The sequence below is a fragment of the Leptodactylus fuscus genome, chromosome 3 (assembly GCF_031893055.1).
Source record: "Leptodactylus fuscus isolate aLepFus1 chromosome 3, aLepFus1.hap2, whole genome shotgun sequence".
NCBI classification, from domain to species: Eukaryota; Metazoa; Chordata; class Amphibia; order Anura; family Leptodactylidae; genus Leptodactylus; species Leptodactylus fuscus.
In genome coordinates this window covers 64540302-64552478 of record NC_134267.1, presented here as the reverse complement: position 1 = coordinate 64552478, position 12177 = coordinate 64540302, and the positions used below count along the sequence as shown (strand labels likewise).

At 40.5% G+C, this 12177-nt stretch overlaps 1 protein-coding gene across 1 annotated transcript in view; it reads right to left on the bottom strand.

Moving 5' to 3' along the window:
- The window catches only part of ANAPC1 (anaphase promoting complex subunit 1), a 78257-nt gene that overhangs the window by 10472 nt on the left and 55608 nt on the right, over positions 1 to 12177 (bottom strand). Inside the window, exons 36-42 of the mRNA XM_075267679.1 lie at positions 11067 to 11157; positions 10926 to 10976; positions 9491 to 9684; positions 7484 to 7570; positions 3541 to 3658; positions 3286 to 3363; positions 2936 to 3003 (exon numbers count right to left, since the gene is read on the bottom strand). Coding sequence (XP_075123780.1) covers positions 2936 to 3003; positions 3286 to 3363; positions 3541 to 3658; positions 7484 to 7570; positions 9491 to 9684; positions 10926 to 10976; positions 11067 to 11157 — 687 coding nt within the window. The remainder of the gene's footprint in view (positions 1 to 2935; positions 3004 to 3285; positions 3364 to 3540; positions 3659 to 7483; positions 7571 to 9490; positions 9685 to 10925; positions 10977 to 11066; positions 11158 to 12177) is intronic.

The following is a 12177-nucleotide window of genomic DNA, read 5'->3' as shown; positions in this document are numbered from 1 at the left end:
CTTCTCATTTCTATCTTCCTGGATGTCCTCCCCCTCTTTCCTTCTTGTTCCCCTGTCTTGTATGCCTGTTTTCTTTCGTTTCCATTGGTTTAGCCCTTGTTGGCCTGTTTCCAACATTGAGATATGCAAATGCTTTGTATTATTTTGGAGGTGCCTTGGGCTTCCCGGGTACAAATGTTCCTGTGTTTACATTGCTCTACATGCCTCTATGATGTCTGTGTTTCATTCTTGTTTTTCTTTGTGATAAATTTCTTTGCAAATGAACAGTTATATAACAAAAAAAAAAAGTGTCTAAGGAAGTCAGCAAGCATGTACAGCCCCAAATAATAATGAATGAGCCAGAAATCATGCATTTTATGCTTGAACATATTAGACAGAACCAGACTTAGATTGGGAATAAATAGCAATGTCACTGTACTACAACCAGAGGTGTAACATAAAGCTCCTGGGTCACAATGAAAAATGTGTACTATACCACCCAGTTACAATGTACTGTTTATAGTACTGGTCTCATTATACTTGGAAGAGACGCCTTATGGGCATACTAAGGCTCCAGGTCCTGGGTGCAACTGCACTCCATCAAGATATGCCCCTAACTACATCCCTGGTGAATTGCATGTTTTCTACTTAAAGATAGCCCCATCATTATTGGTCTTCAGCATGGCTTTCCTAGCTGCCAGTATGGCTCCTACTCTCAGCCCCGGTCCTAGCATGGAATCCCTTTAAATAGTGGTCCTTCCATGGTTCTCCTCTCATTCACAGTACCCAGCACAATATCTCTATAAATATTGGTCGTCAGCATGAATCCCTACCTAGACCCCAGAATGGCTACCCCTCTCATTCCTGATTCCTAGTATGGCTCATCTCTCATTCCTATACCCCAAAATGTCTCCCCTTTCCATTCCCCCCACATTGCTAACTTCAACCATACTTGATGACATTTCATAGGCTACGATCTGAACTTTAAAGGGGTTGTCCCATCACAAGGATCCTATCTATACTGCTTGTTAATGTGGATTTAAGACTTTTCCTAAATACACTGCTTCAGCAAAACTGCTTTGTTTGTTCACTATCTTACTTTATTCAGTTCATTGTTGAAACAGCCCTTGACTTATCTGCTCAAAAGTCAAGTGATGTATCTGCCTGCTCTCAGGGGGGAGGGAGGAGGGGCTAAGTGCACCAGAGCGAGCCTGTGTATCTAGCTATTCCTGTGTCTACACCATGTGACCTAGCTTCCTGTTAGCAGAGAGGGGAGAGGAGCTGCTTTCATTTCTTCTGTTCTCCCAGTTATCAGGCTAGCTAATTCAATTGTGTTCATTATGACAGAGACAGGCAGTCTCTGTATGTAACACAGAACGGAGTTGCTGCTGCCTGTACTTCATAGTCCAATATGGGTGGGCGGAGCTACACACTAATTTGGGGGCGGAGCTAAACGGCTGGTTGCATGTGAAACCCCGCCCACCAAATGATGCAAGAAACCAGGAAGAAAGAAGATTTTACAGAAATGAAGACTGGTGTGTATGCGACGTGGGAATACCCCTTTGAAGCCCACATGGAGTGCCCCAAGAATGCCCATCTTGATGTAAGGTAGACATAAAACCCATCCCCTTTTGTTGGCAATGCAGAATGACTATGATATAGTCATAGCTCCAGTATGTCGCTAGTAATTTCTCATTCCTGATATGCTCATGTTCTTATGCTCTTCCTAGCTGCAGTCCAGTGATGTGGCACAACACGAAGCTGTGTCTAAAGTTTGATGCCGACATAAAGCAGAGATCTGTGACATGAGATTTATTATATACTTTGGCGGTCTGACTATCTGTATGCTATGCACATCATTTCAAACTTTATAATGTATATTTTTCAAAATTTCCACCAAATGTCCTATTTTTTCATAATTAAACACAAAACATATCAACCAAAATTTACCACTAACATGAAGTACAATGTGTTATGAAAAAACAATCTCAAAATCACTTTGGTAAGTTAAAGCGTTCCAAAGTTATTGCCACATAAAGTGACACATGTCAGTTTTGAAAAATGGAGCTTGGTCAGGAAGTCAAAAAGTGCCATCAGCGGGAAGGGGTTAAGGAAATATGAAGTAAAACAACTTATTGAGCTATTTGAACTGACTGATCTAAGATATAGTGAAAAGCTTGCTAAACATTTACACTGAATGAACACTTTACTAGAAACAATTATGTAGCAGCATATTGAATCTTCTTATCATTCCCAGGTTTCAGAGGACCCAAGGAATACCAAGGAAACATTCTCCACGCCATTACTTCACCACCAGCAGCCAGGGAGGCTGTAACATGGAGGGTTCTTAAAATCTTGCTACGTGCACAAAATTCTCTTCCTCCCATGAGCATGGTGCAACAGAAATCTAGATTCAAGTTGCTGTGTAGCCCTAGCCTTAGGGAGCGTTCACACTACCGTCGGTGTCCGACATGTAGTGTCCGCTCCTAGTGTCCGCTCAAAATCTGTCACGGACACTAGGAGTGGACACTAGATGTGTCCGCGACACCTGTCATTCACTTTAATGGGCATCGGGTGCGTTCTTTTGCACTCCGTGCCCGTCCTTTCCTGTCCGCAAGAGAAGATGTCCGACTTCTCAAGCGGACAGAGGAACCCTGCATGCAGGGTTTTTCTGTCCGCTTGAGAAGTCGGACATCTTCTCTTGCGGACAGAGAATAACGGGCACGGAGTGCAAAAGAACGCACCCGATGCCCATTAAAGTGAATGACAGGTGTCGTGGACACATCTAGTGTCCACTCCTAGTGTCCGTGACAGATTTTGAGCGGACACTAGGAGCGGACACTACATGTCGGACACCGACGGTAGTGTGAACGCCCCCTTAGTCTTCTGTTCTATGTATGGCAAAAATAATTTAGCACTCACTAAATGTTATATTTTTAGATCTTTTTCAACTTACTGCAAATGCTGAGTTCCTTTACGTAAATCAATACTGATTTCCCAGTACCGAGGGCCTTTCACTTTTATCTGTTTGTGGAAAAAAAACAAATAAAGGAAATTAAATCAAGTTATTGTTTCCATGTTCTCCAAGTTAGCGAAGTTCCCTCTAACATCATATTCCTGCAAATATTTATAAATCTGGTGCATCTTTTGTCCATCCATGTGCCGAAAAGCAAGTAAAGCTTATTGAGTTCAGAGAATGCACTGGGTAAGCTTTATTGTTCCCAGCATATCCCCTTTAAGTGTTGATTTGTAATGTACAGATTACAGAATCTATTTATTAGTGTACAAGTGATAGATAGCACCTACTTGTTTCAGTAGATGTAACTCTGGTAGCAGGGTGGGTGCCATCAGCTCTTCTGTGGTTTCTTCATACCACTGAGTCCCCTGCAATACAAATATATACTGAAAATAACAAAACCAACAACTTACTCCACATCTACAGTACGGTAGCATAGCAGTTATAAGGCTTTTCTTCTTTTAAACAATGATGAAATACAAGCATAGGCTCTTAATGTCTTCAAACCAATGGAAAACAGCAGACAGTGAGCACAGAGAGCATACCTTGTATGTAACCTCTAGCAGGACATAGCAGGGGGTGTTTGTGTCTACATCCACAGGCACCAGAAGCCTTGGCTCAGCGGCCAGCACATAGAGATGACGTAAAGCTTGAAGGTGATACCTAGTTGTTCAGACAAATTAATGTTCACATATATTATCTTATAAGAAAAATGGTAGAATGATGATAAATCAAATGGATGAGCACATTACATGTAAGGGTCCATTCACACGGAGTAATGTGCCGCGTGATGTGGCACGTATATGGCGTGTGAGACTTTGAGCAACTTAAAAGCTCCCATTGATTTCAATGGGAGCCTGGATCGTATACGCCGCATTATTTTGCGGCCGTGATTTTGCGGTGTGAATGCACCCTTAGATGATTACAGTCCCATCATGATACATTTTGCACAGAATCCAAACACTCTATGACCAGCAAAATGTGTGACTTTATTTCCACAGGACAATGAATAATAACATTACTTGGAGATGCTTTTAAAACTAAATCTCTTATTGACATCGTAAACAACCCCCCCTCCCCTGTTTTTAAGAGCTACCCACTTTTCTTGTATAAAACATGGGAGCGTTTATAATAAAATAGGACTCTTTACCACTCCTGTATTTTAGCTCTGTACTAATAAAGTACACTAAAATATAGCTTTTAATGATAATCCCTAAAAAAATAGCAAGGAATTACAACAAACAATGTGTGTGAATAGGCACCAATCACATATAACGTCTAAAGTGCTCAAAAATACCATGGTAAACAGTGCTTATGGTATTCAAACACACTTAGACCAAAGCAAGAGCATATGGCTCACTATTAGAGGCGATATGACTGACCAATTAGAGTTTAATAAATCATATTGCTCTGGATAGTGGGCTTAGTAAATAACATGAAATACCAAGACCCAAATCATCTATCCAGTGTGATGTACGGGGGATTCAGAAGATCTGGTTTCTTTCCCAAAAGCAGTCTTTATTGCAGCAGACAAGCTTAAAAGTATAGGTAGTGCTGCTCAGCATGTCAAAACAAACAAATGAAAATAAAGACCTACGCCTCTCCGGCGGCTTACTAAACGAGTTATTCCCTCACTAACCAGGGGGGTCAGCCTACTGCTGACTTCCTAACAAACAGGGTTCACAAGTAAACAAGGGGTACACATACCCGGCCCTTTAACAGTGTCCTTTTTGGCAGAGCTTTCCCAGACTGGTTGAGTGTGTGTGTGTTTCAGTCTCTCTCCTCTCTCTGACTAACCAGCACACCTGTGCTACTTACAGAGTTCTGCTAGTCTGTTTCCAAGCCTGGAATGGATTGCCCTGCAGGACTAGCCCGAACTTTACTCCAGTCCAGGACCTACAAGCTAAACACCTGTACATACTGCAACAGTCTTGGGGAAAAATAGCGGTTCTCCCACACTATACCCCTCTCCACTTCACACCTGACAAACATAACATGTACAGTTCACAAGTGGTAATGTGACTATAATAATAAGCAACTCCTATCCCACACAAGTCTAAAGAGTGTCAGGGTCTTGGGTTGCTAGGTGGGGTGGCATAGACACACAAGTCCAGTTTCTTTAGTCCAAAACAAAAGTAGAGTTTTATTTTCACTCAAAAAAGGTAGTGCAGCAACAAAAGGAAACAATACAAAAATAAATACCTGCCTGGCTAGGCTCTAACTGAATATAGAATAGGTTACCTCAACTAGGATAACAGAAATCGAAAAGCCAGTACAATCATTCAGGACACAGCTCCAAAAATATGACCGCTCTCCAGCCAAGCCCTGCCGCAGTCTAATGCTGGAGCTGGCTTCTTAAGCTCCCTTGATGAGCAGATTCTCTGCAGCTGAGTTGCTGCCGGAACATCCCCAAAGTGTGGACTGGAGGGGGGTGGAATGACAGGTCCCACTACCAACCTATCTGCCATTCCTAAAAATCCAGCCCAGTACTGAGCATTTACCAAACTGCTCAGCAGACAAAAGTTGTCTTCTGAGAACAAACATTCCTTCTGGAGTTTTCTCATCTCACCCACCTGAGTAGTCTGGGTGAGATGTACACCCCCTCCATTACTTGACCAGCCATCGGCTATATAGGAACTCAAGTAAATAAGCAGCAAGGAGGAACACCTAATATGCAAGCGTATCACTCCATAAGCTGCAAGGGAGGAAGCCTGATGAAAAACTGACTCACTCCATAGAGGTACTAGCTAGTGTTAGTGTAACCTGAGGCTGCTTTTCTGCTAAGTAACTACATGCTACCTAGTTCATCAGAGGTATGAGCTGAAACCTAACTAGCTTGCTGAATATAGGATAATAGTAAACACACATAGTCCCCCATCAGCCGTAGTGTATGGCCACTAGGAATAGAATGGTTTATAAGGCAAAAATACAGTCCCCTATAAATGACATCAGAAGGTCAGAAGGCGTATCCAGCTCTTCAATTACGTCCCAAAGTGTCTCTGACCAGAAAGCATAGTAGCGGGGCTGTCCATCACAGAGACGCATACAGCATCCTTAGTAACTGTATGAAAAAACATCTCGGCCACATCGCATACAAAGTAAATATGAAGGACAAATAAGATGGCCTTGTGGTCTACTGCTTATTTACTCAAGTTCTTATATGGCTCTTTATACTTGTGTGGGATAGGAGTTTCCAATTATTATAATTACCTTACCAATTGGGTAGATATATGATTTGGGTCTTGGTATGTCATATTTACTAAGCCATCTGTCTAGAGTAATGTGATTTATTAAACTCTAAGTAATAATTGTCCATATGGACTCTAATAGTGAGCCATATACTCTTACCTTGGTCTTAGTGTGTTTGAATATACCACAAGCACTGCCATTTTAGAGAGGACCCTATCATTTTTGAGCACTTTGCATGTTGCCTATACACACACATTTTTTCTTCCTATTTGTTGTAATCTTCAGTTATTGCCTTGCTTTTTTTTAGGGATTATCATTAAAAGCTATATTTTAGTGTACTTTATTTCTTTATTTTTTGCTTTCTATTTCTTGGTGCACCTACTATTCATTCTTCATATCTTTTGCACTGTGTAACCATGGCATCAGATCAGAATTGGAGTGCTACCTGATATTAGTTGCTGCAGGCGGTAACATCCTGAACCACTTCCATATACTGCCCTGCAGCACAGGGCTCGAGATGGCAACCAAAATAGTGGCCAATGTGATTAAAAATTTGCAAATAGAGGCAAAAATTTTAGAATAGCATTTTAAAGGGTTGGAGCCACGAGGAACTGTATTACAAAGGAGGGCAATGGGGATAACATTATAAAGTGTGAGGGCCACTGGGGAGAACATTATAAATGGGGGGGGGGCACTGGGGAGAGTATCATACTGTGATAACATCCTATCATAATGGGAGGGCATTATTCTGTGTGTGGGGTCACAGGAGAGTATTATATGACTTGGCAACTAAAAATTTAGTTTGGCTCCTAAGTTTTTTAGTTTAGGCACCAATGGTTCCTAGGTATTTATTTTTCAGTCTGGAGCACTGCAATATGTGATGTACATGTCTGTCAGATATTGAGAAGGTGTTCATGAAATTTTCCCCATAGACAGTAACATTATAATAATTTGATATGCAATAAATGTGTTGGCTGTGTCATTTGCACATGGAACATAAAACAGCTTGGCAAATGGAATCAGCTGTTCCATAAAGTTTGATGGTGAGCACTTTAACTCTTGGGGTCTCAGAGGTACAACTTCCAAGTTCACGCCATAAAAGGGTTTCCTTGATGCATCTCAGTGTGTGGTGAATGTCCTTATTTGTGTGCTCTCATACTATGCTGAAATGTAATCTTTAATACAAAGCATCAACCATGAAGCACAATCTGTGTAATCAATAATATCTAGAACAATAGACTTAAAATAAACCTAAAATACGTCATGTAATCATAATATTGGAAATTCCATTTACTGTACCTGTTATCTGTACTGTGCACAGGAAAATGAGGATACAGGGCACAAAGCAAAGCAGCTATTGAAGAATTTGAAGTGCTCAGTGAATACCTGAAAATAACATACATATTATTACACAAGGTGTTGTACCATACACAGCAACGCATCACCACAAATCACACAAAGTATGATTAATAGGGTTGTCCAGCAAAATAGTTTTCATGACCTATCTTTAGGATATGGCAACAACAACAGAACGGTAGCAGCCCTAGCACACACACCCACCCAGATCAGCTGTCTGCAGCGGCTACAGTGTTCTGGAACTAGAACAGCTCTGTACAATTTGTGGCAGTGGAGAAATTACTGCAGACAAACTACCACTGACTTGTATGGGACTGTGCTTGCAGTATCTTTCCCAGCAGCTACACAGTTTACTGTGCTGTACTAATTCGGGTGTACTGCAGCCATAGCAGCTGATCTACAGGATCAGTTGTATACCCTCTTGTATACAACTAGTGCAGCTTGTAAAATCACACTGTCAACTAACTGCCAAAGTTGCAGTCGAAACAATGTATAAGGAAATGGAGTGGGCTGAACAGGCGGGTACGGTGGTTTTGATGGGAGATTTTAACTATCTGAATATTGACTGGAGTGCTGGTTCTGCATCATCTGCAAAAGAGGGAGCAAATTTCTCAACTTGTTCCAGGACAACTTGCAGGACCAATTTGTGGATCTCACTAGATGCAACATTCGACTTCTTCATTTCTAAATACGTGGGGTTGGTTGGTAATGTCACTGTTTGTGAAAACCATGGTATTAGCAACCAAATCAAATCGAAATCACATGTCAAATAATGATACAGGTATTAAGTGGGAGTAAGTATACAGCAAAATGTATAGCTGTAGGGAACACATATAATAAGTTTAAATTAACCCTCCATGAGCAACAAATAAATGGGCATTTAAAAAAAATATAAATCTGAAGGGTCAGCTATAGCCTTTGAGAAGTACAAAGTATTTAAAAATCTGTAAATAATAAAATCCGCTAACATACATGAATGAAAGGGCAAATGGCTAAGGAAAACCAAACTAACCCCAGGCAATCTTTAAGTATATACAGTAGATGCAAAAAAAACATATGGTCAGAACAAGTAGGTCCCCTAAATAATGGTAAGGGAAAGTTGATCCAGAAAAAGTAAAGATACCAAATGCGTTCTTTAGTTCTGTGTATATAGAAGAACAGGGAGTAGATGATGTCACCAATGCTGGTAATTAGAGATGAGCGAACACTATTCGAAACAGCCGTTTCAAATAGCACGCTCCCATAGAAATGAATGGAAGCGGCCAGCGCGCAGACTTTGCCGGCAGCTTAACTCCAACATGAACAAAACTACGTATATTAATGTGGTATCACCATGATTATACCATCCCAGACAATAAAGCTAACATAGCATTTTGACCACAGAGTGGAAGATGTAAAAACTAAATTTGCAAGAAAATTCCACCACATTCTGAATTTTGTCCCCACCTCCTAGTACATTGCACTTTGAAGTACAACTTGTCACACAAAACGCAAGCCCTCTTATGACTACATAAATGGAAAAAATTGAAAGTTATGGCTTTTGGAAAAGAAAAAAAACAAAACACAAAAATGAAAAAATATCTGTCCTGCAAGGGTTAAAGGAGCTAAATTGTTTAATCTTAAGCACTCCATCCATCTGTAGAGAGAGAAAAAAAATCTCAAGAGGCAACAAGGTTCTTCACTCTGGAACAGCCTACCCCAGGAGCTGGTCACAGCAATCACAGCTGACAGCTTCAAAATTAATGTGTTTTACAGCAAAATAACATTGATACTTATGGAAATATATAGAATACCTATTTCCCATCAATCATGTCCTTTCAGAATCCTTGATGGACGTTACTACTTAACTTATGACTATGGTTTAGGTTAACTTTTTTTTTTTTTTTTATATAATACATCAGGTATGTATGATGTGGTCGCACAGAAGCAAAGTAAAACAATGCGATTTACCTTCCTCCTCCCAAGAACAGTAGTCCCAGGGCCATGTGGTGTGCTAGATGGAAGCCATAGTTCATTTCACCACCGGTTTTCTTGTGCATAAATCGGCACAGCTGAAGAACCCGGAGATTGCCAGAGCCCGCCATCACCATGGAAAGAGATAACAGCACCACGCTCAGACACGTCTCAAGGTTATAATGACCTATCTGGGAGAGAATTTAAGAACTTATCATCATTATGCATTCCAAACAGATAAGATATCTGAGTGCAAAAAAGAACTGCAGTGATAATGTATGTACTATCGCTCAAGCTCATTGTCATGTCATGCCCATTGTTAACTGATAATTGGAGCATGCTGTATTACATGCAGATTTTGCTGCAGACATGAAACTACTCCTATACATTGAAACTAAAACATCAAGAAGGAAAAGTCTTAGAGTTACGGAAATCACAGGATCCATAGAAATGTTAATGATATGCAAATGATCAAAAAATGTAAACAAAATATTCAAAACAACACAATTTAGTACAGAGAATCAGTGCCACATACAGAAGTCCATGCACTTACATGCATTGGCATATCAATGAGGTTATTAATGGGACACAAGTCCAGAAATTCTGCAGATGATGGTAACATGGCTGTTCATGCGGCCTGACACGGTCCTACTGAAAAACAGCTCCTGGAACAATTTGTAGAAATAGCCAAATTGATTTGACCCTAGTACCACGACCAAATCAATGTAATGCCGAACTGTTAGTGCACCGTAACTGAAGACTAGAGTGGTCCAACTACTCTACATTACGCCACCCCACCCCATAACCGGAGGTAGGACCAATGTGAAAGGCAAACTTCCATGAAAGCCTCCACTGCCATCTTGCTGTATCCCACAATAGCCTTTGAGAGCAATTGAATGAGGTTAATGGAGCATTGTCGGTCTCATAACTCAGTGTCATGAAAACACCTTCTGATGGTTTTGTCTACACTGTTGGCTGCACTTATACTTACGATACGATGTCTAATTTCACTCGCAATACAGAATGGACCGGATTCTTCTAGTCAGAAGATCCATTCGTGCAGAGGTTTGTCTCCACACACCACCTGCTGTCATTCACCATTTGAGGTTGTTCTCCCAACCACCAGGGCATGCAGTGCTGCTCTTTTACACCTCTGCTACATACCACAGATTGGAGCTAGGTGCTCAAAAATTTGATTTACAAAACCTTTTGTGTCGTATTTCTTGGCGTTGGAATTTCAATGTTGAGAACTATACTGAGATCAATTTTGGGCACTCCACCCAGTTCAAACTATCCAGGTCAATCTAGAGCAATCTATCAAAGTCAATCTACCTTGGTCAGTAAAGCCAATCTATACACAAACAGCATTTCTTTCTACATGGTGCAGTATTGTGGAATGAATTTTTATAAGGGAAACTATTATTCTACTTACTGTGGTACCAGCTTGTCCAGACAAACATTCAAAATCTTTAGCGAATTTACACTGTAAAAAAAACAAAAACCAAAAAAAGACCAGATAAGAGAACCAGACCATTAATAAAAATATTATGAAAAATTGATATAGCCAACTCACCAGACAGTTGAAGGCAGCCAGGTTTGCAGATCCAGCAAACCGAAAACCTAAAGCTAGACAAGCTCCCGCAATGATGTAAACATGAGCTTGTCTGGAAAACAAAAAGGGTATTCCAACATTGGATTGGCTAGGAGTGAAGATAAACTTTGTGGTATAATTTGTTAAAGAAATCTGCCAGTTTCTTCACTTATTTGCTTCCTTGTGCCACTGTCTAAGTAAAGCAGAGAGTAAGGGAGAGCTCAGTTACTCTACAGCAATGGTTCTCAAGGCACGGTACATGTACCCCTGGGTGTACGTCCAACTGTTCCATGAAGTACACGCCATTTTGAGAGTCCCTTCCCTTGGTATACTCAGACCCTTGGAGTATAATTAGCAGAGGCCACAATGAGATAATAAAACATAAAAACAGTGACTTACCTGTCCTGGGCTCTGGCATTGATCCCCGTGCTTCTCCGGCCAACAGAGCCTGACGTCATCTCTGTAGGATGGAGCAGCGCAGGGAGAAGCACTGGAGCCCAGGACAGGTGTCCAATCAATATAATTACAAGATTAGTGTTCTACTTATGCGATAAGATTATGGAGATCAAGATACACCCAACTCCACCTTACATATGAATATGTGTATATATTTATTATTATAAAAAAAAAAAAAAAAAAAAAGTATAGGGTAATAGATGTAAAGTACTGCAAAGTGTAAACCTTAACTCGAGTTTAGTGTTCTAATGGTTAAAGACAGCCCCCCCCCCCAAAAAAAAAAAGAAAAAAAAAAAGAAGACAACGACCATTTAGGCTACTTTAGATAGAAGCATGAAAACAGTGGAGCAGATGTATTAAGACTGACATTACTCAGTCTTCATAGTGCCAGAGTGTGTTCCTTGTCATATATTAAGTACTCCATTTTCCGCCAGGCTGTGTGCCTTGAATTAATGTGCTTATAGCTGGCATACATTTTCCCTGATTTCTGTCGTAAAAGATAAATCTTGCCATGCCCACTTTTTTTTAGGGAAGTAGCAAAGAAGGAACAGAAGTAAAAAAGTTCCAATTTTTTTTTTTTTTTTGCACAAATGGTGACTTGCGCAAAAATATTGTGACGTATCACGCCTTTTACACT